At 45.0% G+C, this 27,600-nt stretch overlaps 1 protein-coding gene across 1 annotated transcript in view; it reads right to left on the reverse strand.

Moving 5' to 3' along the window:
• Positions 1-27,600, reverse strand: part of LOC143942631 (NACHT, LRR and PYD domains-containing protein 12-like) — a 1,996,551-nt gene that overhangs the window by 1,811,682 nt on the left and 157,269 nt on the right. Inside the window, exon 4 of the mRNA XM_077463989.1 lies at positions 15,222-16,914. Within this exon, the coding sequence (XP_077320115.1) occupies positions 15,222-16,914 (1,693 nt within the window). The remainder of the gene's footprint in view (positions 1-15,221; positions 16,915-27,600) is intronic.

Consider the following 27,600-nt stretch of genomic DNA (forward strand, 5'->3'; position numbering starts at 1 on the left):
GCATTTCAGTAGATTCTTGGTCTGTAACCACCAAATGAGACTCTTGCGTATCCCTGGGGATAAACACATAGGAAGATCCAAGGCTTGGGGCTTCTTGTTCCAAGCCGCAAGGATGCATCTCTGTAAAGGCCTGGAATGAAACTGGGCGAATGAAACAGCCTCGAAGGAAGTGACCGTTTTCCTTAACAGTCTCATACACAGCCAAATGGGAGAACTCCTTCTGCTCAGCACTAGGTGAACCAGAACCCTTATAGCCATGGATTTTGGCCTTGGTAGAAACACCCTGCCCTGAGCGGTGTCTATGATCATGCCCAAATATTCCAACCTTGTAGCAGGCTGCAGGGACGACTTTTTTAGGTTTATAATCCAACCTAGGTTTTCCAGGTGTTCTAATGTTTTGACAATACTGTGGTTCAAGAGCGCTACTGCCTGCTCTATGAGTAGCAAATCGTCTAGATAAGCTATCACGGTTATGCCCTGAGTTCTTAGGTTTGCCAAGAGAGAGTCTAGAATCTTTGTGAAAACTCGAGGAGCTGTAGCGAGATCGAAAGGCAAGGCCACAAATTGAAAATGGCTCTGATCTACCATGAACCTTAGATATATTTGGTGTGCGGGAAATATTGGCACATGAAGATATGCATCCTTGATATCTATTGATGCCATAAACTCTCCCCCTAGCAGGGAGGAGACCACAGAGTGTATTGACTGCGTTCAGAAAGACTGAGTGTGCAGAAACTGATTCAAATCCTTTAGATCCGGGATAGGTCTGACATCTCCATTCGGTTTTGGAACGGTGAAGAGATTTGAGTAAAACCCTGAACTCTGTTCTTTTGGGTCCACTTCCACTATCACCCCCTGGGATAGTAAGTGATCTAAGGCCCAAAAGTAGTGGTCTTCGCTTTGCTGGATCCTTGGGGATCCCTGACCTTAGGTAGCGAGATGGTGGAATCTCCTAGAACTCTAGCTTGTAGCCCAGAGTTATTGAGGAGGTTACCCATTTGTCCTGAATCTCTTCCCGCCAGGCTTCTACAAACTGCAGGAGCCTTCCCCTCACTTGGCTAAGTGGGGGCACCCCTTCACACAAGGAAGCTTTGGTGCTCTGCTTGGCATTCTTTCGCCCCCAAGTCTTTTTCTGCCCCTGAGCGTGACCTTGGGCCTTTCCTCTAGAGGGAGGTTGGGAAGGCCGTTGCCACTGCTTAGAGCTTGATGGTCCAGGAGAAAGAGAACACCTAAATGATGGACGTTTGTTCTTTTTGATTGGTAAGAAAGTAGATTTACCCCCTGTAATCTTTTGGACGAATTTACCCAAGTCCTCCCCAAATAAGCGTTCTCCATTAAACGGGAACCCAGTCAAATATTTTTTACACGACAGCTGCCCAATTTTTGAGCCACAGGGACCTTCGCATGTGTACCAACAGAAGAGACAAACCAGATGCTTGTTGGACAGAATCCAAAATCGCATCAATCATGAAACACAGAATCTGAGGACGTTCTGCATCATTCTCCACTTCCTCACTGGGAAGGAGGCCAAGCATTTGCTTAACCTGTTCCTTGAGGAACTGACACAACCCCACAGTTGCGACTGTAGGATGCACTACAGCGCCAGCCATGGAAAAGGAGAATTTCAATAAAGTTTCCAGATTCTTATCAGTTGGATCTTTAAATACCTGAGCATTATCCAAAGGACAGGTCAGGTTTTTTTTCACACAAGAAACAGCCACATCGACGGATGGGACCCACCATTTCTTGGTGAAACTTTCCTCCAGAGGATAAAGCATTGAAAACCTTTTAAGAGAAGAAAACAGTTTATCAGGATTCCCCCAATTCTCGTACAACAATTTATCCATTAAGGGATGAATTGGAAAGGAAAAAGCAGTCTGTGGGATTTTCCTAACCCCCAGGGAAGAAACAGAAGATGTAGTGGCCTCAGCAGCAGGCATTCTGAAAGTGGTACGCACCAATTCAGTGTAATATTGGACCTGCTTTTTGAGTGCCTGAGAGGAGACTCTTTCCTCTTCCTCTGATTCATCCAACTGCTCTTGATCCCCATCCCATGATAGGGATCTTTCCTCATTGTCAGAGGTGTCATCTGAAAGAGGAATTTCAGCAGAGGGAGGGGATCTACCCCTTTTTCTGCTATCTTTTAGGGAAGCTGAAATAAAATTCATAATTCTCCCTTCAAAACCCTCCAATGTAGCCTTAAGGGAGTCTTCTGTGACATATGCTGGGGCTGAAACATTAGGAGAGGCTGCAAAACCTGACAGGGGCACTGACTCATCCTGTGAGGATGGCTCCAGTCTTGCAGGGGGAGATGCTAACCTACAGGCATCTTTAGGACCCTTAGACTTAGGCGGTGATTTTCCACTGCCCTTGTTACCTCCCCCTGAGACCCTCTTACGAGGAGACGTAGTCCTAAGCTACAAAGCAGAGGTACTAGTACAAGGTGCAATCACTGTTGTGCTACAAGTCTCACAATATACATACGTGCTTAAACTGCACAACCTGATACTGAGTAGGTGTCTTAGGATTGCCTGGATCCGATCCCTTAGGATGCTTACTGCCCACAGCTCTGTGTCATCCGCTTACAGATCCCTGGTGCTCTGGGCTTTTTAAATTTGCTGCTTTGGTGCCTGCGCAGTGAAGCGCCCAACCACACCCCCCTCCGTTTTGCCATAGGAGTGCGTCCTTGCGCGTGCACGAGGACTATCAGCTTCTGAGGGGGAGGAAGAGCACCACCTGCTGAGCTGCGCGGGACCCTCCAGACTACGTGGGACCTCTCTTTTAGCCCTTTTTGTGGCAAAGCCTGCAGCGGAGGATGTGAGCCATCCAGAGACTGGCTTCACTGAGCATGTATCCTGGAAAGGCATACAAGTATACACCAGGCTGCTCTTTACTCCCTCTAGTGGCAGAAACCAGGTAATACATACAACTACTCACATGAAGAAATCCATAATATATGATTTATATAGGATTAACTTCTCTTACTTGTCCCCGCCGCAGGAACTGCTGAAAACAGACAGATTCCAGCCTTCAGCCATCACGGCGGGCAGAGTTGTGCCAACCTTCAGGATTTTTTGGGTTCCTTCTCAGAGGAACCTCTTACCTGGACCTTGTAAAAGACTCTGCCAGAAACTTTCTTGCCACTGTTTTAAGAGTACACCAAGTCTGGTTTTCCCAGAGCCCAGTCTTCCAAGGGAGAGGACTTACAGGCAAAACCTTTTTTCTTCGGATGACAAGGCCCAGGTACCATATCATCTTGGGAGTCAAATATCGGCCCAAGATATGGATCTGGTTAGCATAGCCCTTAGACCCCTGCAGGGACCTGCATAGAGCTTTCTTCATAGCACATGTTTTACGTGACCAACCACCTTAGACACTGGCGAAAAAACTGAGGTGCCTCCCATATGGGAGGGGTTATATAGGGGAGGAAGTCTCCTTAACTGGGGTTAGCCAGTGTCCAATCACCGAAGGTGCCTATATAACCCACTATGTAATGAAGCTTCTGTGTCCCGTGATGTATGATCAAGAAAATGGGTTGCCTGCTGCACTAGATAACACTAGAACTAAAACAAACAGTATTGGTGAACAACAATAATTGCAATATATATAGAATAGGTGTAGCGCTAAGAAATGTCCATAGATCTCTTCTGATCATCAGTTGGAAATATTAATGATAAGGTCCATAGGGTACAGCAGAAAATCGGATAGGAGAGAATCACCACCACCGGCACCCAGACACAGTGCCTCTTACCCTCCTCTTTGGACCTTATTACAGGGGTCAAATAAACATTGCATGGAAGGCCGGAAACCCAAACCGCCATAAATGACCGGACAACAGAAAATATAGCAGACTGGAAGCAGGATGGATAGCACTCTCCAAACTCAATCCTTGTTCTCACAACGTTGAATCCATGTATATAATTTGGCCCATGAAATAGAATTAAATGTGCCTCATAGTGCAGTAAGCTTTATAAATTGCTTTATTAATAAAAAAAACTCTATATTGCACTTACATGCTCAAGGTGAAACACAGGCATTGAATAGTAGCCTAAAACCACCAGCAAGATGACTGCTGCGTCCCGGAATACACTCTCATCATGTTATGTTAAAAGCTACCCCCAGGGCCGCATTAACATAGGGGCTATTGGAGCTGCAGCTCCAGGCCCCTTTCCCAAGATAGGCCCATTTGCCCCCCAAAAAAAGATCAACTTTGAGGATTGTAGCTCGGCGATCAGGAGTCACAGAGACCCTGCATTTGGGGGCTAGGTAGCTAAAGACCCACTCCAGCACTTGTTACAACATGGGGCTGCTATCATCTATGGTTCCGGAGATACGGGGCTCCTTGCACAGCCTGTCAGAAGCTACAAACAGAGCGGCAGTATAAATACAAGCTGGAACATTCTGCAGCAGATGGAGGGGATGACCTCACAGAGCTTATAATAATTATTTGTATATTACTTATGATAATTAACCCCTTGCCAACCAGGCCCATTCTGAGCTGAGACTTCTCTCCTACATGTAAAAATCATCATTTTTTATGCTAGAAAATGACTCAGAACCCTCGAGCATTATATATTGCTTTAGCAGAGACCCTATGGAATAAAATGGTGGTCTTTGCAACTTTTTATGTTACACGATATTTGCCCAGCAATTTTTCAAAGTTTTTTTGGAAAGAAACTGTTTCATTCATAAAAGAAAACACTAACATTAGCGCAATTTTTTGTTATGTACTAAGCAGTGCTTTACATTTTATTTTACAGGTTACATGTTTAGAGTTACAGAGGCGGTCTAGTGCTAGAATTATTGCTCTCACTCTAACGATGGTGGCGTATGTAATCTGTGTGTATCTGGCTCTGATACTAACCAGTGCCTACCCAGGGACTGACTAGTATCTCTCTCCAGCCTGTCCCCACACGCCCTCTCACCTGCTGACCTGTGAGTGGGGCAATCACTCCCGCAGGGTTATTGTGTTCTGCCAGTGAATACAATGATTAGTGTTGCTAACTATAGCTGGCAGCACTGATTGTTTTGGGGAAAACCTGACAGGCTGGTTGTACTCAAGTCGGTTAATAGGTTGACTTGTTTAAAACCAACTAGCCCATACATAGATCGACTATGGCTGGTCTCTGCTTAATTGGTGTAATTTCAATCCATGTCTGGCCCGCATAACCACTACGCAGTCCCTAAACATCCTTCCACAAACCTTTACATTTTTCCTTCCCAGATTACTTCATCCTCCTCTCCTATACATAGTGCCCACTGTCATACTCTCCACACTTCTTTCCTGTACATACTGCTCACTGTCATACCCTCCATACTTCTCTCCTATACATAACGCCCGCTGTCATATCCTACACACTCCTCTCTTGTACATAGTGCCCGCTGTCATACACTTCTCTCCTGTACATAGTGCCCACTGCCGTACCCTCCACACTCCTCTCCTATACATAGTGCCTACCGTCATACCCTCCACACTCCTCTACTGTACATACTCCTCTCCTATACATAGTGCCCACTGTCATACCTCTAACACTTCTCTCCTATAAATAGTGCCCACTGTCATACCCTCCACACTCCTCTCCTGTACATACTACTCACCGTCATACCCTCCATACTCCTTTCTTATACATAGTGCCCACCATCATACCCTCCCTCCACACTCCTCTCCTGTAATTACTGCTTACTGTCTTACTCTCCACACTCCTCTCCTGTACATAGTGCCCACTGTCATACCCTCCACACTCCTGTACATATTGCTCACTGTCATACCCTCCACACTCTTCTCTTATACATAGTGCCCAATGTCATACCCTCTACACTCTGCTGTGCATACTGCCCACTGTCATACCCTTCACACTCCTCTCATGTACATAGTGCCTTCTGCCATACCCTCTGCACTCCTCTCATGTACATAGTGCCCACTGTTAGACCCTCCACATTCCTCTCCCTCACCTGCACATACTTCCCACTTTTATACCATCCATACTCCTCCCCTATGCCTCTTACCCACAAAAACTGTTCTTTAAAATTATACTGAATATCCTCAGTGTTACCAGCTCTAGAATGGGCACACTTTGTTATGAAATCTCACAGTCCTCATATTTGTTCTGCCCCATTATTAGTACTTATTTAATTTTGTAATTACTATTGTGATGTATAGAGGAACATAGGGGATGTCAGCTATTCTAAATATAGCACTTGTAAAAAAAAGTGTCCCTGAAAATATTCTTGAAATGTTGACAACTATGCACATAGACACTGCCCAAGGGCCACAGGGTCAGTAGGAGGCCCCATGAGAGGCTGCTGTGATATCAAAGCGGTAGTAAACTTTGCTAACATTACTACTTTTTAGAGGCCCTGGGGTAGGTTATGCCATAATGTACAAGTATGCCCAGCATATTAGCACATTAGGGTACACTTAAATTGTCAGACTGAGCCCTCCAGTGCTGTGCTGTGATCAATCCGGCGGGGCCCGGGCACTTCCATCTTTACCCAGACTTCCTTCTGGGTTCTGTGCCTTCCATCACTTGCCTTGGCAAGGCTGCGTTGATGTCATTCCCACAAATGCTCATGTGCGTCCTCTTTCTCCCATCCCCCCTTTCTCTCTCATCCTCCCTCCCTTACCCCTCACACCTCTTTCATCCTCTCTCTCTCTCTCATCCCCCTCTCTCTCTTTAATTGAATTTGTTATAACAAAAAACTGTTTGCATTTTTATTTATTTATTGTTTATAAAAGACCCCACCAAAATCCTCAGCACCAGGCCCATGATGTTCTTAATCTGGCCCTGGCTACCCCCTGTGCATTTTGTCATACATTTGACATCATCAGGGGCATGGCTTAGCGTTCATAGAGGTGCATTATAAAATCAGGGCAGAAATTGGATGAGTTCCACACAACAAAGACGGCAAGAGGAAGCAACATCACTTCAGCCTCAATACTCAAATTGTCTCACTGAACAAACTTACATTAAAAAGTTAAATTATCAACTTACTATCAAACATCATTTAGACTTACTAATAGCAACTAGTTTGGGAACAATGATCGTACTTAAAATGGAACAGAAACACCTTGTGGACTAAGACGTAACTTGCACTGCAATTAATAGATACATGCTAAATAGCTTCTTAAATGTCATTAAAACATACACTTAAAAATAGTTCTAGGGTACGATAACACATGGCGAAGAAAAAAACAGAAAAAAACAGTTATACCACCAAAAAAATCAATAAAAACAAACATTTATATTTAAAAAGCATAATGAGGAAACCCTATGCATTGCTGATGAATGCATTCACATCCCACTTGACATTCAAACCAAAAGGATTATAGGTCTTAGCCCTATAAATCCACTCTGTTTCATGCTTGGACACACCCATAATCATGTGAATCCCTCTCCAGTTCCCCCGTAAATTTGTCAACACCCAAAAATAAAGTTCCCTTGGGGTTTCCGTTATGGCAAAGGTCATAATGCTTGGAGAGGCTGTGCTTGGGGAAGCCCTTTTTAATATTCACAATGTGTTCCTTCAACCAGACTTTGAGCATACAGACTGTCTGGCCTATATATTCAAGCCCACATGGACACCCGATGAGATAAACTACATGTTTACTAGTACAGGTAATAAAAGGCTTAATGGGGAAAACCTCCTAAGTAGAATTGGATTGAAAGGTTTCCATTTTCCTTTTTCCCTGTATATTAATACTACAGACAGAGCATTTCCTACAAGGAAATAAACCCCCTACGTTATGGAAAAAAGATACCCTGTTAGGGGATCTATAACGTTATGTGCTTTTTGGAGCCTCAATGGGGGGGGAGCACTCTATACACCACCATAGGATGCTCTGGGAGAACCGGTCCTAGAACCCTGTCATTCTTTAACACATTCCAATGCTTATAAAGAATTTGTTTTATAGCATATTGTTGAGTTGAATAGGTAGTAAAAAATGCATGATGAAAGGCCTCATTAGGTTCTTTAATTCTAGGGATCAACAACTCATTTCTATCCTTCTCATTGGCACGCAAAAGTGGTTGGTCCAACTGACACAGGGCATAACTTTTTTCCAAAAAAAAAAATTCCCTAAGGGCAGAGGCCTCTCAAGAAATTGCTACAATTATTGCAATTTTGTTTAAGCCTCAAAAGTTGACTGACCGGAACGTATCTGAGCCAAGCTGGATGATGGCAACTATGAGTGCTGATAAATCCATTCTGGTCAATCGACTTGAAATATGTGGAGGTAATAATCAGTCTCTCCACCAGCCTTATTCTCAGGTCAAAGAAATGAACCTCAACACGACTGGACTCATGTTGGAATCTGATACCTTTATCATTGTTAAGATCCATCACAAATCCATCAAGGGAAGATTGGTCCCCATACTATATGAGGAGAACGTCATCTATAAACCTCCTCCACACAACCATCTCTGGTCTAGGACTACTATAGATGACGTCCTCCTTCCATTTCTATTATTGTTGGTTATAATAGCACTTGCACTTTTATATGTGAAGTGTGATTCACCTTCAAATGTTCACTTTTCAGGTAATGGACAGTGCCACTTAACTCTTTCTATTATTTATAAACATTTGTTTCATTATTGGAGTTTCCCGGGGAAGTCAGCTGCCCAGCCCATTCATAAGCGGAGCATGCGCCGTAGACAGCGGCACGCATGCGCACCGAGCACGCCGCTGTCAACGGCGATATGTAGTGAGTGGCGGCGATGCATAGTAGTCCATTATGCTTTACCTTTGCAGGGAATCAAAGAGGAAGTAAACCCATCAGGGATTACTTCCTCTTTAACTATAAATATATGTCAAGATGGTATATAACACACAGAAGGCACAAAAATATCAACCAAAGAAATCACCATTGTGTTGGGAGAGGTTGTAATGTGAAGGGCGCTATAATTTATATATGGTGGGAATGTCCTAAAATACGAGAGTATTGGCAAGAGGTAGAGAAATGTATTGAAGGGGTTACAGGAATTGGAATACCAGACGAGCCGTGGTGCTCTCTATTTCATAGTACAGATAAAACAATAAAGGAGTACAGTATTGCCACATTTGCTAAATGTGGCAAAGGGTGTTATCCCCAACATAATGGCTAGACCCAGAAAGACCCTTAATAAGGGAATATCTTAAAAGAGTCAAGTACATACAGTTTATAATATGGAGAATGTATGTAGTAGGGAAGAAGACAGGACAGAAAAATTTTCTGGAATTTGGGAAAAGTGGACAGACTTTATCCGCTTGCTGACCAGCCGCCGTCATTTTACTGTGCCAGGTTGTCATGATCGCATGAACCATCGTAGCTATACGTTGGCTCACGGGATCAGAATAGCAGGTGCGTGCCACCAGAGGCATGCGCCCACTGCGAGGGTGTTGATGCTCGGGGAAAATAGTAATATATGTTTTTGGTACTTGTAATTTGCTGCCATTTAATTTTCTGTAAGTATTTTATATTGAGAAAAAAAAGAGAGAGCCTCATATGAGTTTCTTTTTAAATTGGAGTAAAGTAGTGTACATAGTAGCATGTATACCCTGATCCACAGTCTGCTCATCCTTGGACATGTCCACCAAATGGGCACCATTGTGCCTGTTTGAGCACAACCATGAAAGCATAATGGAGAATACTGTGGAATAATGCATGGAAAACAGTCTGGAGTATAGTACCAGCTGTACTCTATTTATTTATCTACTTTTTATAACATTAGTACATTCTTGGAACATTTAGTAATATTCTGTGTCATGATCTGCCAGTCCCCATTGACCTGCAAGTCAGTTACTGGCGGTTTTCTCAGAGAGACAATAGCGGAGTATACGAGCGAGAGGATACCTGAAAAGCATGGGCATGATTTGCAGATACTTTTTAACCACTTCCAGACTGGTGCACGACAATGTACATCAGCAGAATGGCACAGACAGGCAAACTGGCGTACAGGTACGCCCATTTAAAATTGCCGCTGTGCCATCGACCCCCGTGAGTCCGACCACGGGTCCCGCGGACTCGATCGCCTTGGGGATTCCCACGATCATCTCACGGGGAGGGAGAACGGGGAGATGCCGATGTAAGCAGCATCTCCCCGTTCTGCCTAGCAACAAGTGACACTGATCTCTGCTCCCTGTGATTGGAGCAGAGATCAGTGTTCACCAACACACAGCCACTCCCCCCACTGTTAGTAACACACCGCTAGGACACACTTAACCCCTACACTGCCACCCCCTGGTTAACCCCTTCACTGCCAGTGCCATCTATACAGGAATCAGTGCATTTACAGCACTGATTGCTGTATAAATGACAAAGATGTGTCTGCCATAATGTCGCAGTAACAATAAAAATCGCTGATCGCCGCCATTACTAGTAAAAAAAATAATAATAAAAAAAGCCATAAAACTGTCCCCTATATTGTAAACGCTATAAATTTTGCGCAAACCAATCAATAATTGCTTATTGCGACTTTTTTACCAACAATATGTAGAATACGTATCGGCTTAAACTGAGGGAAAAAAAAACTTTTTTATATATTTTTGGGGGATATTTATTATAGCAAAAAGTAAAAAATAATGTGTTTTTTCAAAATTGTCGCACTTTTTTGTTTATAGCGCAAAAAATAAAATAACGCAGAGGTGATCAAATACCACCAAAAGAAAGTTATATTTGTGGGAAAAAAAGGACATCAATTTTGTTTGGGAGTCACGTCGCACGACCGCGCAATTGTCTTGTTAAAGCGACGCAGTGCCGAATCGCAAAAAGTGGTCTGGTCATTGGCCTGCAAAATGGTCCGGGGCTGAAAGTGGTTAAAAGACGTCAGGCTGTAATGTGGAGTTTGCAAACAAAGAAGTTGGAAAAACAAAATGTCTAAGCTGCAGGCAGCAACAATGCTCTTGCAATGGAATATTGCGAGAAGATCTGAGAGAATTGGAAGTGAGTATCCGTATAGGGGACCTCTCCATTTCAATCTGCAGTGCTGTCATTCATTTTCTCAAAAATGCAATATGGCAACCTGGAGGTGTTCTGTATACAGATGGTATAGAGAGATGGTGTACACAGATGATGTACAGAACGCCCCCTGAAAATGTCATGTCCTGCTTGTGTGATTGGCTCACTGATTTTCCCAGAAGTCTGCACTAAGATACAAGTCAGATTTTGGGCATCCCATGCAACAAAAATGTCATTTTTGGTGAGATGCTGCCAAAGGGAAATCACGTCTAAAGAGATGCAGACCCTGCCACTTTCCTTATTAGAGCCCTGCAAGTGCAGCAGCTGATTGATAATTATAAAATCACTCCCATTCACATTCACTCTGCACATGGACAATAAGCAATTTCTTTGGAATAACAAAAACTATGAATCTGCAACAAAATTTGTTACAATCCCTGCAATGTACAGAGATCAACCAGAGCGGAGGTTTTTTTCAAAGGGCTAAATGAAGAATCCAGGGAAGGCTCCAAAATCAATGGATGAAGGATGACCAGGGAGGAGAGGTGAGGGTTAGAAAAACACTGATCCATCAAAGTGTATAGGAATGCTTCTTATCTATGCTGATGTGACTTTTGTGAGATAACATAGAAGGCTATGGGGCTGAATTCACACTGAAGACCACCAGGAACATTTTCCAAAATTGCACTGTGCTGAGATGATCAGAGGACATCATTGAATATAATGTGATTTCCCTCATCATGCAATGTGTGAACCCAGGCTTGAGAACTCCTAAAGTAGCATTGAAGTTGCATCAAAGTCACATCAAACGTGCAAGTAGCACTGCATAGTCACACTGGAAATGACATTTGGATAGTGGGAAGTGATATGGGGAAAACACAACACAAATGTGGTAAAAACACATCATGTGTTAAATGGAACAATACAGTAAAACCACTGCAAAAATGCAGCAAAAACTTATATGCATTTTTTTGTATGTTTTTGATACAGAGCAGTGTGAAAGTAACGTAAAGCACACTGGTTTATTCACATATCTCCGTTCACACCCACTTTATACCATGCACTGCACCCACCCTGATCGGTTTTCTATCAATCAAAAGGTAAAACCCAACTTCATTCATCTCTTCTTTCTTAGTAAGATTAAAAATTTCATAAGAAACGTATTTCTCTTTTGGTTACAACGACCTACCACGTTACCTCCAGAGGGCGTTGTAGGCCCAAATTACAGTACATAGCTGTCAGCATTAGATGGAGAGGGATGTTGGTGGTATTCCCGCCCTTTAACCTTCCTTTAATCCATCCAAAAAAATAAATAAAAGATTTTGCCTATAGTTTTACTTTAACCACCTCCCGCCCGCCCTATAGCCGAATGACGGCCGTAGAGCAGGCGGGTTCTTTCGCCTGGTCGTCCCTGGACGTCCTTTTGTTTACTTCCGCAATGCGCACCGCCGGGGGCGCACATCGCGTAAGTTTTGTATTTGCCGTGTCTCCCGGAGACAGGCAAACACAGATCGCCGTGAACGGCCAATCAAAGCGGCCGTTCACAGCGCGATCGCAGCTGCCAATGGGAGATGATCTCAAATGTAAACATATGAGATCATCTCCCATTGCCGTGTCTCTCCCTCCTCACACAGAGACAGCGTGTGAGGAGAGAGAGGATCTGTGAGTCAGCCCCAGTGCCAACTGTCAGCCCCAGTGCCATCTGTCAGCCCCAGTGCCATCTGTCAGCCCCAGTGCCATCTGTCAGCCCCAGTGCCAGTGCCATCTGTCAGCCCCAGTGCCAGTGCCATCTGTCAGCCCAGTGCCATCTGCCAGTAGTGCCAGTGCCGCCAGTGCCACCTGCCAGCGCCAGTTCCACCTACCAGCGCCAGTTCCACCTGCCAGCGCCAGTTCCGCCTGCCAGCGCCAGCGCCAGTGCCGCCTGCCAGCGCCAGTGCCATCTGCCAGTGCCTGCCGTCAGCCCCAGTGCCGTCAGCCCCAGTGCCGCCAGTGCCAGTGCCGCCAGTGCCACCAGTGCCACCTGCCAGCACCAGTGCCACCTGCCAGCGTCAGTGCCATCCGTCAGCCCCAGTGCCGTCAGCCCCAGTTCCGCCAGTGCCACCTGCCAGCGCCAGTGCCACCTGCCAGTGCCATCTGCCAGCCCCATTTGCCAGAGCAATTAGCCAGAGCAAAGAGCCAGCACCATCTGCCAGTGCCAGTGCCATCTGCCAGTGCCAGCCCCAGTGCCATCTGTCAGCGACATCTGCCAGCGACATCTGTCAGCCCCATCTGTCAGCCCAATCTGTCAGCCCCATCTGTCAGCCCCATCTGCCTCCAGTGCCATCTGCCTCCAGTGCCATCTGTCAGTGCCACGTGTCGTCAGTGCCACATGTCGTCAGTGCCACGTGTCGTCAGTGCCACGTGGGGTCACTTTGTGGGCATTTCCATTGTCCTGGTGCTCCAGGGCCTTCAAAACTGTAATAGGTGGTTGAGAAATAAGATGTGTAATTTATGCTCCTAGAACGCCTGATGGTGCTATTTCAATATTGGGCCTCTGTATGTGGCCAGGCTGTGTAAAAGTCTCACACATTTGGTATCGTTATACTCAGGAGGAGTAGTAGAACGTATTTTGGGGTGTCATTTTTGCTATTTACATGCTATGTGTTGGAAATATCTTATAAATGGACAACTTTGCGTAAAAAAAATGCGTTTTAATTTTTTTTCCACATTATTACAAAACTGCTGGAAAAAAATGAACCATTCAAATGACTCAATATGCCTCATAGATTATACGTTGGGGTGTTAGCTTTCCAAAATGGGGTCACTTTGTGGGCATTTCCATTGTCCTGGTGCTCCAGGGCCTTCAAAAATGTAATAGGTGGTTGAGAAATGAAATGTGTAAATTATGCTCCTAGAAACGCCTGATGGTGCTATTTCAATATTGGGCCTCTGTATGTGGCCAGGCTGTGTAAAAGTCTCACACATTTGGTATCGTAATACTCAGAAGGAGTAGCAGAACGTATTTTGGGGTGTCATTTGTGGTATACACATGCCATGTGAGAGAAATAACCTATTACATTGAAAATTTTGTGAGAAAAAAAAAAAAAAATCTTAATTTTGCAAAGAATTGTGGGAAAAAAATGACAACATCAAAAACCTCACCATTCCTCTTACTAAATACCTTGGAATGTCTACTTTCAAAAAAGGGGTCATTTGGGGGGTATTTGTACTTTCCTGACTTGTTCGGGTCGCAAGAAATGAGATAGGCCACCAGTACATCAGGTGTGATCAATTTTGTGCGATTCGCACCACAGCTTGTAGACTCTCTAACTTTCACAAAGACCAAATAATATCCACTAATTTGGGTTATTTTTACCAAAGATATGTAGCAGTATAAATTGTGGCCAAAATTTATGAAAAAAAAAGTATAATTTGCAAAATTTTATCACAGAAACAAAGAAATATGCGTTTTTTTTCAAAATTTTCGGTCTTTTTTCATTTATAGCGCAAAAAATAAAAACCCCAGAGGTGATCAAATACCACCAAAAGAAAGCTATATTTGTGGGAAAAAAAGGACACAAAATTAATTTGGGTACAGTGTTGCATGACTGAGTAATCGTCATTCAAAGTGTGAGAGCACCAAAAGCTGAAAATTGGTCTGGTCAGGAAGGGTGTTTAAGTGCCCAGTAAGCAAGTGGTTAAAGTGGATGTAAATCCCATTCCTGAAAATTGACCTGGGCACATATATCTGTAGTGTTTACTTATCTCAAGGCCGTGTCCAGTGTCTTTCTGCTGCTTTATTCCTCTGTTATCAACATGATAACTTCTGACAAGTTCTCTGACATAGGAGAAACATCTGGAAATTTCTGTCGGGGTGGGTGCTATAAATAGATTAGCAGAGAAATTGTCTATTCACAGAACAGCTCTGCATGTTTCTTCCTTCCTCTGCCTATGTGGCGGGGGTGTGTGCCTTTCCTCCAATCATCTCACACACAGTGTATGCCCAGACTCCACACCCAGTGCTGGAACAGGAATAAAAAAATCCAACACAACGTTCACTTTCTAAACCGTGTATAAAGCTGGAGACAGCAGATATACATGTAAAACGTATGTAGGAGGATTTGTTTCATCTCTGTGTATCATCTGAGGCTGTTCACTACACTGGGTATATGTGAGGGTTTACATTCACTTTAAGTCTTATCTTATAACAGAAAACAAATCACACTGATAATTAGTAATTTCTCTGGAAAAAAACACCTGCAAATAACAATTTATTACAGCAATGTGATTATTCAGACTAAATATTCACCTCAAACTCTTGATATTGTGTAGAGCCGGTATAAGTTTCCTCAATCCTTCATTCGGAATATTACATGAATGTAGATCTACTTCTGTCTCTCTGCAGGATTGAAGGATAAAAGACAGCACAGAGTAGTCCAGAGGACTGAGGGCGACATCAGAAAAGTCAACTTTGTTTGATCCAATACATTGTGTCACCAGAGCCTTATTCCTGCTCTCATACAGATAGTAGAATACATTAAGAAGCTTTCTCTTGTCAGATCTTTGGTCTGGTATTTTCTTCTGGATCCAGGTGATGACATGTCCGGCAGCCTGAGTAGACAATTCTCCTACATGAGACTTTAACATGGATCTAGTAGAAGAGTCTGAGAGACCGCAGAGGAAACGGAGGAATATTTCAGCACGGCCGTCTTTGTAAGATTCAGCCTCATCAAGTGTTTTCTGTAATCTGTCAGGATTATAGTTAATAAAATGAACTAAAGCAGCAAAAAACTCCTGAAGAGTGAGATGTAAGAAGGTGTAATCCACATCAGGAGGCTGACCAGATTCCATCATGAAAGATGAGAAGAGGTGATTATCATTTATCACACTGAATGATTCCAGATGACGATCATCAAATACAATCATGTGATTCCTGACTCCATGTTCTGCCATCTGCCCAATAGAGGTCAGCAGTTCCCGGGCAGTGTGACCACCATCTTTATTCTGGTTGTGATTGGCCAGAATGTTGGAGACAAAAGTCACAAAGAGTTGTGTCACGGTTTTGGGTAATGATGTCATCAGCTGATCGGTGATTGTTGGTTGGGATCTGAAGCACATTGATAACACTGTACAGATGATCCAGCAGTATGATGGGATATAACAGAAAGTGTACAGTGTGTCATTCTCCTGTACATAATGAAAAGCCTTCTCTGATAATTCCTTATTTCCAAAGAAATTATTGAAGAAGATCAGTCTGTCTCCATGGAGAAATCCCATGATCTCAGCTATTCTCTGGAAAACACCGGTATCAACTGATGCCAGTCTGGTTGGACGGCTGGTTATCAGTACAAAGCAACCCTTAAGAAGTCTCTGCCTCACCAAACTGACCACAATCTCACCAAAATGTGATCTCTGTTTTGGATTGGACAGTTTACTTGATGTGAAATCCATTTGGTGAATACTTTCATCTAATCCATCAAATATAAACAGAAGTCTCTCTGGATCTTGTAAAATGTCTCCAATCTGACTCTCCAGATGTGGATATTGATGAAGAATCATCTCCTCCAAGCTGACCTCTCCCAGTCTATTAAGGTCCCGGAATCTGAAGAAGAAGAGAAAGGCAAATCTCTGGTAGTGTTTTCCGGTCACCCAGTCATAGACAAACTTCTGCATCATTGTGGTCTTCCCTATTCCTGGCACTCCGCTCACCATTACTGCATGTGGTACACATTGTGACTGGGGGTTCCATCGGAACAGCTTGTTGGGGGAAATGTGTTCCAGTCTAGTTTGTGTTTCCTTCAAGCATTTCTCATGTTTTACTCCAGTCTGTATTATCTCATTCTGGGGACGTTCCCTGAACTGATCGGTGGAGACCACAATCAGATTCACATAACGCTCATTGATGAGGAATCCTTGTGGTTCCAGGGTAGTTCCTGGGGGTCTATGCTCCACCAGAGTCTCAGTCTTCTCCATCAGATGTTGTTTGTGCTTTTCCTGAATATCTGGGAATATAAAGGAAATATTTTATGGATCCGGTTAAAGCAAAAATCAAGAATGTTGATATCATTTTCTTCTGTATTGATCATAATATTAGTTTGGTTTTATCATTACTTAATTTCAAATACTTACAATACAGGTTACTTAGTTTGGTCATCCATAATACTGGAGAACAGAGATTTTTTTCTCAGAAATATATAAACACTTTTTATCCTTTTAACCACTTGCTTACTGGGCACTTAAACCCCCCTCAGTCCCAGACCAATTTTCAGCTTTCAGTGCTGATGCACTTGAATGACAATTGCGCGGTCATACAACACTGTACCCAAATTAAATTTTTATCATTTTTTTCCCACAAATAGAGCTGACTTTTGGAGGTATTTAATCACAGCTGGGAGTTTTATTTTTTGCTAAACAAACAAAAAAAGATGCAAAAAAAAAAATCATGTTTAATAGTTTGTTATAAAATTTTGCAAACAGGTCATTTTTCTCCTTCATTGAAGTGCGCTGAGGAGGCAGCACTGGTGGGCACTGATAGGCTGCACTGGTGGGCACTGATAGGCTGCATTGGTGGGCGCTGATAGGCTGCACTGGTGGGCACTGATAGGCATAGTTAAGGCGGCACTAATAGGCACAGATAAGGCGGCACCGATGGGCACAGATAAGGCGGCACTGATGGGCAAAGACGGGCACAGATAAGATGCATGGATGGTGGCACAGATGGGTGGCACGGATGGGTGGCACTAAGGGGCACTGATAGGTACCACTGATAGATGGGACTGCTGGGCACTGATAGGTGGCACTGCTGGGCACTGATGGGCGGCACTGCTGGGCACGGATATGTGGCCCTGGGGTGCAGCACCTTTGTTGAGGCAGACTGTGGGCACTGCTGGGTGGCACTGTGGGCGCTGCTGGGTGGCACTGACAGGGGGGACACATTTTTTATTCAGGCAGGCAAAGCAGGGGGCAGGTGAGCACTGGCAGGGGGCAGGTGGGCACTGGCAGGGCTGGCCATGATCGGGACTGATGTCCTGATTACGGCCGCCAGTGATCGGCTTTTTTTTTCTCCTTTCGCTGTCAGCGCGAGGAGGAATAATAGCCGATTGCCGGCTCCGTTATATCACATGATCAGCTGTCATTGGCTGACAGCTGATCACGTGATAAGGGGTCGGGATCGACCCCTTGCACGGATCAGTGATCAGGCGAGGCTCGTAGACTCGCCGATCACAGAGCACGCCGCGCCCGCCCCTCAGGGGACGTGCAGGCCGCTCGTGCACGGGACTACGTCAATAGACGTAGTCCCGGAAAAGGAGATCCGCGCTGTAGCCGTCATTTGGCTATAGTGCGGGTCTCAAGTGGTTAAAGACTTTACAAGTACAGAACCCCCTTGGGAGCTGCAATCTTGTTTATTACCTTTCTGTCAGTTTGCCCCATTTCTTCCTTCTCCATGTAATTTACACACCAGATGACTGTAAGGTTGATAATGCTTTATTCTGGGGTAGTTAATTAAATGATGAAGCAGATGGTATGAGATGCCCATTAATTTATCATATTGGCATGTTACTTTTTTTTCACACTTATTGAAATTTTTTTAACCAAAAATAAGTAGAAGAATACATATCGGCCTAAACTGAGGAAAAAAAATGTTTTTATATATTTTTGGGGGATATTTATAATAACAAAAAGTTAAAAATAATGCATATTTTTACAATTGTCGCTCTTTTTTTGTTTATAGCCCAAAAAATAAAAACCACACAGGTGATCAAATACCACCAAAAGAAAGTTCTATTTGTCGGAAAAAAAGAACATCAATTTTGTTTGGGTGCAACATCGCACGACCGTGCAATTGTCAGTTAAAACGACGCAGTGCCAAATTGCAAAAAGTGCTCTGGTCAGGAAGGGGGTAAAATCTCTCGGGGCTGAAGCGGTTAATGAGAAAATAAGCAAGCATAAAGTCCATAAGTGAATAAATCCCAACACCAAAACAGGCATACTCTGAGATAAAACTTGTAGATCTTCCACCATCAGTGCTCAGTATGAAGATGGCCACTCACCAGAGCTGTTTGACCCCTTTTTACAGGAAGGTCAAAAAAAAAACTTTGGGAACACCAGATTGGTTCCACTAATGACATGAATCCACTCCAATGGCCACTCAGGAAGAAGCTAAAATGTAAAAATTGACTCCACAGGAGACATGGATAAAAGTCTCATAGTGTAGTAATTTTGAATAAAGTAAAAACAGCAGCAATGATGGCAGTTACACTCTCATGTGATAGTGGCAGGCCTGGCACTAGGTGTAAGTGAGCTGATCCCTGGGGGTAGCGTGCGCTCCACATCTCACTCCAAAGGGGCAAAGCCTGGTGTGGGGTATCAAATATGGACTCGGAAATGACGGATCCTCTGCTCCTTTATATGAACATGTATAGCGCCTTATACTTTATTTTATAATTTTGCATAGTCACTGAAGTTTGTGTAAACCCCCCACTGCCATGGCTTAGTGGCATCGCTAGGGGGGTGCAGTCCACACCCAAGTGACACCCTCTAGAGGGATGACACCATCCCGACTCCCCCGAGGGTGAGTAAAGCCTTGTTTTTGTTTAGCTGTCCCAACCGGAACATCTCCAGTATCACAGCCGTGCTGCCCTGACCTGTGTCGTCCTTCCTCCTCCTACTTCCCTGCTGCTGAGTCTGTCACATGTGTCACTATCTCTGCCTGGGTGGCACGGCTGCACACTCCAGCTGCCACCCAGGACGGGTGTACTACAGTTTACCTAGACACCCATCCTGCCCTGGCCCCAAGCTGATGCTGTGATGAGAAGGAAGGTGTCAGCTTGCATTGAGGAGGTGACCGCCGCCAGTCCAAACCCAAGTTGAGGTGGGAGAGTTGCCATGGTGTTGGCACGCCACCCAGTTACACCTGAGAGCTAGTGTGGGACTGGGAGGAGTGTATATGTATAGTGAGAAAGGGATGTCACCACTCCAGGCAGGTCAGATTGGAATGAACCTCTCCTCTAGTTTGGAAGCCACAGGTGCTTGCAATGCATATAGCAATGAGATTTGAGAAAAATTCTGGACAGCCGCACTCCAAAAAATAGCGTTTATTCTTCAAAAAATACAAGCCACAGCAGAAAGGACAGAAGGACTGATGCGTTTCCCACTATCAAACAGTGCTTAATCATAGCTCATATGATGTCTAGCACCCTTTACTGTGCTGATAACCGAGAGAGGGGGGTTGGGAGCTGGGCACAGCTATATATATATATATATATATATATATATATATATATATATATATATATATATATATATAAAACAAATACATAGCCTGGGGGTGGTATGGGAGGGGAGAGGGGAACTACTCGCACAAGTGGAGAGGGGGTCTGCACTGAGGGAGGTCTATGCTTATGGAGGGGGGACTGCACTAAGGGGGATCTATGCTGATGGAGGGGGTCTGCACTGAGGGGGGATCTATGCTGATGGAGGGGGTCTGCACTGGGGGGATCTATGCTGATGGAGGGGGTCTGCACTGAGGGGGATCTATGCTGATGGAGGGGGTCTGCACTGAAGGAGATCTATGCTTATGGAGGGGGGTCTGCACTGAGGGGGGATCTATGCTGATGGAGGGGGTCTGCATTGAGGGGGGATCTATGCTGATGGAGGGGGTCTTCACTGGGGGGATCTATGCTGATGGAGGGTGTCTGCACTGAGGGGGATCTATGCTGATGGAGGGGGTCTGCACTGAAGGAGATCTATGCTTATGGAGGGGGGTCTGTACTGAGGGGGGATTTATGCTGATGGAGGGGGTCTGCACTGAGGGGGATCTATGCTGATGGAAGGGGGTCTGCACTGAAGGGGGTCTGCACTGAGGGGGGAATCTATGCTGATGGAGGGTGGTCTGCACTGAGGGGGGATCTATGCTGATGGAGAGGGGTCTGCACTGGGGGATCTATGCTGATGGAGGGGGTCTGCACTGAGGGGATCTATGCTGATGGAGGGGGTCTGCACTGAAGGAGATCTATGCTTATGGAGGGGGGTCTGCACTGAGGGGGGATCTATGCTGATGGAGGGGGTCTGCACTGAGGAGGATCTATGCTGATGGAAGGGGGTCTGCACTGAAGGGGATATATGCTTATGGAGGGGGTCTGCACTGAGGGGGGTCCATGCTTATGGAGGGGGGTCTGCAATGAGGGGGTCTATGCTTATGGAGGGGGGTCTGCACTGAGTGGGTCTATGCTAATAGAGGGGGTCTGCACTGAGGGGGTCTATGCTGGAGGGGGAGGGGGTCTGCACTGAGGGGGATCTATGTTTATGGAGGGGGTCTGCACTGAGGGGGTCTAGGCTTATGGAGGGGGGTCTGCACTGAGGGAGTCTAGGCTTATGGAGGGGGGTCTGCACTGAGGGGGTCTATGCTGGAGGGGGCCTGCACTGAGGGGGGCTATGCTTATGGAGGGGGTCTGCACTGAGGGGATCTATGCTTATGGAGGGGGTCTGCACTGAGGGGGTCTTTGCTTATGGATGGGGGGTCTGCACTGAGGGGGATCTATGCTTATGGAGGGGGTTTGCACTGGAGGGGTTATGCTGATCGAGGGTGTCTGCACTGAGGGGGGATCTATGCTGATGGAGGGGGTCTGCACTGAGGGGGATCTATGCTTATGGAGGGGGGTCTGCACTGAGGGGAATCTATGCTTATGGAGGGGGTTTGCACTGGGGGTCTATGCTGATCAAGGGTGTCTGCACTGAGGGGGGATCTATGCTGATGGAGGGGTCTGCACTGAAGGGGATCTATGCTTATGGAGGGAGTCTGCACTGAGGGAGTCTATGCTTATGGAGGGGGTCTGCACTGAGGGGGTCTATACTGATGGAGGGGTCTGCACTGAGTGGGGTCTATGCTTATGGAGGGGGGTCTGCACTGAGGGGGTCTATGCTGATGGAGGGGGAGGGGTTCTGTGCTTATGGAGGGGAGTCTGCACTGAGGGGGATCTATGCTTATGGAGGGGGTCTGCACTAAGGGGATCAATGCTTATGGAGGGGGTTTGTACTGGGGTAGGGATGAGCTTCGTGTTCGAGTCGAACATATGTTCAACTCGAACATCGGCTGTTCGCACGTTCGGCGAATACCGAATGTTATGGGCCGTTCGCGCCAAATTCATGTGGCGCTCACGGCCCACAATGCTCTGCCCATCGCAGTGCATTGCTGGCTCATGATTTGCCAAGCATGCACTGTGACCCCTCACGCTTGGCCAATCACAGTGCCGGCAGCAAGGAGATCCATGATTGGCCACAGGCAGGATGCCTGTGGCCAATCATAGCTCAAGCTGTGTAGTATGCGCCCCACACTATATAAGGCCGCCAGCGCGGCGGCTTTGTGTAGTGTGTTGACGTCTGTAGGAGTTAGTGGGTGTTCTCTGTGTACCTTCAACACAGTATACACCGTTCGTTAACGGCCGATTTAGCGTTTTTGCTCTTCTGTAATTGAGCTTTTAGCAATCTGCACAAGTTTGTGGGTGTTGTCTGCGTGCCCTGACCGCAGTATACACCATTATATCCACCTATATAGCTAGCTATATTGCTCTTCTGTAATAGAGCTTTCAGTTAGCTGTAGGAGATTGTGCGTGTTGTCTGCGTGCCCTGACCGCATTATCCACCAATATAGCTCTTCTCTAATTGAGCCATCTGCCATCTGCAGGAGTTAGTTGGTGTTGTGTGCATCCAGCACAGCACAGTATACACCAGTATCTACCCTTTAATTTCTGTTCTATAATAAAGGCATCTGCAGGAGTTTGTGGGTGTTGTGTGCCTCCAGCACAATATACACTACCCAATTGCTGTTTTTCCCATCTCCCTTCAGGCCATTACCATGTCTGGAAGGCCAACAAGGAGAGGCAGACAGGCACGAGCCAATAAAAGAGGGCAAGCAGGCTCTGTGTCTAGAGACAACAGTGCTGGTCGTGGACGCGATGCATCGTCATCATCAGCACGTGGCCCCCATAAGACACACTTGTACTCAGAGTCAAACTGTGGATAGTATGGCAAGGAACAAAGGGCAACAAAGAACATAGACCTGAAGAGTGCAGGGGTCACGTGGTCAGTATGCCTAAAAGGGGGCATACCCAAGTATGAAATATAATGAATGAAATGAAAAGAAAAGGGAATGGGTGGGTGGGACACAAGAGCCGGCGTCCACGAGAGGAGGAGGCAGAGGAGGGCAGGCTTTATGCAGCCTGACTCCTCCTCCAATCACAGGCTTCCCTGCGGTCAGCCTTACATTTGTACTCGGAGTCAAACTGTGGATAGTGTGGCAAAGAACTAAGGGCAACAAAGAACATAGACCTGAAGTGTGCCTGGGTCACGTAGTCAGTATGCCTAAAAGGGGGCAAAAATAACACAGTAGGATGAAAGCTTTAACAACCAGATTACACTGTGAATTGACATCTAACCTGGGGTGGCGGCAATGAAAGTATGAACTTAGCTGCAGAAGGGGGAGCGCTAGGAAAGGCAGCAGAGGACAATCCCAGGGTTTGACAAATGTAACACAACAAGCTGGTATAAACCAACCCAAGCACCACACCTTACTAGGCTCCAAGAACCTGATAACAGAACCACCCCCGATAGCTGAATCTCGCGAACATACAGATGTAACAGTAAGCCGGGTGCCAATCAGTTGATTGTCTAAAGTAAGCGAGACCCTGGGCCAGAAGCACCACTCCCCTGGCCCTAGGAACCACAAAAAACAGCTATAGACCGGCCTTGAGCACCAGGCTGGTAACCAACGCACAAGGAGACCTGAGAGTATGACAGATATGTCACGAAAATAAGACCGACAATGGGAAGTCGGCTGAGCACAGTAGGGGGACTACTCTGCTGAAACCCCTGAGGATGGCTTCAATCGGAAGTGCAGAAAATAAAACAACCTGATGGGTTATCCAACCTGAAATGGTGAGACTGAACTCGATCCGACCTGAAAGTGCTGTGGGCTGATACGAACTGGAAGAGGCCAAAAAGAAACAGAAAAAAGCAAATAGGAACTGGATGTTAACCATCAGGACTGGAAACCTAGACCGGAAACCTGGAAAACATGCCAAGCAGTGACATGAGACAAACCTAACCTGTGACAAAAATCTAACCTGCGTGAAGGAAACATGACTGAACAGGAAACGAGAGCAGCAAAAGAATGGAGGCTGCAAGAAAACACCATCTGCATAAGAAATGCAGGTTGCATGAGAACGTGAATTGATGAAATAACGAGAAAAACCTAGGAAAAATTAGAGAAACCTAGGGACACTGGGGACACGAGAGGGAACCTGGAGACACAAGAAAAACCTGGAGACACAAGAAAAACCTGGAGACACGAGGAAAAACCTGGAGACACGAGAGGAACATAACATTGCATGAGAAACGTAAAAAAAAAAAAACATGAGAAACGTAAAAAAAACATGAGAAACGTAAAAAAGCATGAGGACATACATTAGAAACCGTAACATTGCTTGAGAACCGTAATATTTCATGAGAAACATAATTTGCATGAAAACTTACCTGCATTAGAACAAACCGCATGATAAATGTGAGTTAAAATAAAATGTGAGTGGTGAAAGAACACATGAGGAGACTTGCCACCGAACAAGCCAATTAAAAATGAATACCTCAATCTGTTAAACCCATAAGCGTGAAGGGTAACCTGCGGTGGAAGAACAAGGACAGCCCAGCTGTGTGAAACAACCAGAGAACATGATAGACCACCTACTCATGACATAATCATCCCCCTGGTCATGCATGCCAGAAACCTGTGCAGATACAGACACTGCCCCTTTTGCATCACCCAGGAGGAAACTGCTCTGCATGTTTTCTGGGAGTGTCCCTTTGCACAGGGCCTGTTGAGGGCTCTGGAACCTGATCTCAAAGACTTTGTTCCACAGACTGCTATAACACACTTTGGTGTGTTAAACGGACTCACTCACAAGAGGACATTGATAGTGCCTGGCGGGTGCTGTGTTGTTTTAAGGACGCTGTTTGGTGCGCCAGAAAGCGCCTCATCCACCAGAGGGAGAGGATGTCCATCCAGGACTGCCGCAGACTGACCCACAGTCTGCTCAGAGACTATCACCTGATGGACAACAAGGAGGAAGAGGAGGTCTGAAGATTTCCCCTTCCCCCCCCACCCTCCCACCACAATGTACCCTTTTTGGCAGTTCAATAAAGCTTCGGGCCTGTGAACTCTTTCTCCCCCTCCCTTCCCCACCTTCTCCAACCCCCCCATCACACCTGTTGCTCATTGAAATGTCATTTTGATTTTGACTTTGACTAAAGACTGTATGACTTGACATGTATTTGGTAATGGTTTTTGGTAATGCTTTCAGGGTAATGCGGCGTCATGCATGATGTGATGTTTCGGGGTATTATTACTCTGCACAACACATCAGGCATCATACCGCAGGATGAATGTAATTTATTTGTATGTTTGGAACTGTATTGTCATGTAGTGTATTTTATGCGCTGCGTCGCAGTACAGTGTGGAATGTACCCTGTTAAAAGTATTTTGTTTTTTGTATATTTTCTTGAAAAATAAAGTATACATTTTCAATCAAAAAAATCATCCCCCTGGTATCTGCTAAATATAAGGACGTGGGTGTCGAAATGACAGGACCAACAGCGCAATGAATGTGAACCTAATGACAACCCCACCCTAGTGTATGCAGAAGTGAGCCCGAGGAACCTGCAGCGCTTAAGACAGGAAATTAAAATGAACACTCAGGGCTAAGGTACCCACAGACCATGGTGGGTAGTAGTAAAGGTGTAAAGGTGTAAAGGTGAAAGTAACGTATGACGTATGGACTACTGGCGAGAAGATTGTGGGACGACAATCAATTAATAACGAAACCTCAGCCCGTAACGTGACAGATCCTGGATGTAAGCACCAGCTAACAGAAAAGCAGCGAACGAAGGGCAACGACATTAAAAGCATAAGACATGAAACGTGCGGCACATGGGATTAAGTAAGAAACATGGGAAACACGTACGAAGCGCGAGAAAAGCCAAGAAAACACGAGAAAGGGCAAGAAAACACGAGAAAAGGCAAGAAAACATGGGAATATGTAAAAAACACAAGAAAGCGCAAGAAAGACGGGGAAACGTCCAAAACATGGGAAAACAAAAGAAACATGGGAAATGTGAGAAGTTACATCCATAAGGAAACACGGGGAATACGTCAGAAACATGGAATCGCATGAGAAACGTAAAATGCCTGAGAACCATAAATTCATGAGAACCATAATTGCGCAAGAACTGTAAATCATTTAAAAACCGTCAACTGCCTGTGAAACGCAAATCGCACGAGAAACGCCATTTGTATGAGAAACCGTAAAATTGCATGGAAACCCGTCAATTGCATGAGAAATGCCAACTTCATGAGAAAAGTAAATCACATGAGAGACCCAAATGGCATGAAAAAACAAAATTGCGTAAGAACCATAAATTTCATGAAAAATGTCAACTGCATGAAAACCGTGAATTGCATAAACTGTGTATTACATGAGAAACGGCAATTGCATATGAAGTAAGACCTCACCTGGAATATGCCGTTCAGTTTTGGGCACCAGTTCTCAAAAAGGATATCGGGGAACTGGAGAAAGTGCAGAGAAGGGCAACCAAACTGATAAGAGGCATGGAGGAACTCAGCTATGAGGAGAGATTAGAGGAACTAAATTTATTCACTCTTGAGAAGAGGAGATTAAGGGGGGATATGATTAACATGTTCAAATATATTAGGGGTCCATATAGTGAACTTGGTGTTGAGTTGTTCTCTGTACGGTCAACCCAGAGGACACGGGGGCACTCTTTACGTCTAGAAGAAAAGAGATTTCAACTTCAAGTACGGAAAGGTTTCTTCACAGTTAGAGCAGTGAAAATGTGGAATAGACTCCCGCCAGAGGTGGTTCTGGCCAGTTCAGTAGATTGCTTTAAGAAAGGCTTGGATACTTTCCTGATGGTACATAATATAACTAGGTACTAACATAGGTAAAGTTGATCCAGGGAAAATCCGATCGCCTATTGGGGGATCAGGAAGGAATTTTTTTCCCCTGCTGTAGTAAATTGGAGCATGCTCTGCTGGGTTTTTTTTTCGCCTTCCTCTGGATCAATTGTGGGCATAAAATTGGGTATCTGGATTGTACGATTATTTTTTATTTTATTTATTTGTTTTTAAGGTTGAACTGGATGGACTTGTGTCTTTTTTCAACCTGACTAACTATGTAACTATGAAACCGTAAAAAATTTGCGTAAGAAACGTGCGTGAAAACATAATGCATGAGAACGTCAAATTGAATGAGAACATAATTGCATGAGAACGTAAATCGAACGAGAACATAATTGCATGAGAACGTAATTGCATGAGAAAGTAATTGCTTGAGAACGTAATTGCTTGAGAACGTAATTGCATGAGAACGTAAATCGAATGAGAACATAATTGCATGAGAACGTAATTGCATGAGAACATAATTGCTTGAGAACGTAATTGCTTGAGAACGTAATTGCTTGAGAACATAATCGCAAGACAACGTAAAATCGAATGAGAACATAATTGACTGAGAACGTAAATCGAATGAGAATGAAAATCGAACGAGCACATAATTGCGTGAAAACATAATTGCGTGAGAACGTGAATCGCACAAGACCGTAATTGCATGAGACCGTAATCG

The sequence above is a fragment of the Lithobates pipiens genome, unplaced genomic scaffold, assembly GCF_037356315.1.
Source record: "Lithobates pipiens isolate NorthernLeopardFrog02 unplaced genomic scaffold, aLitPip1_a1.2 Scaffold_30, whole genome shotgun sequence".
Lineage (NCBI taxonomy): Eukaryota > Metazoa > Chordata > Amphibia > Anura > Ranidae > Lithobates > Lithobates pipiens.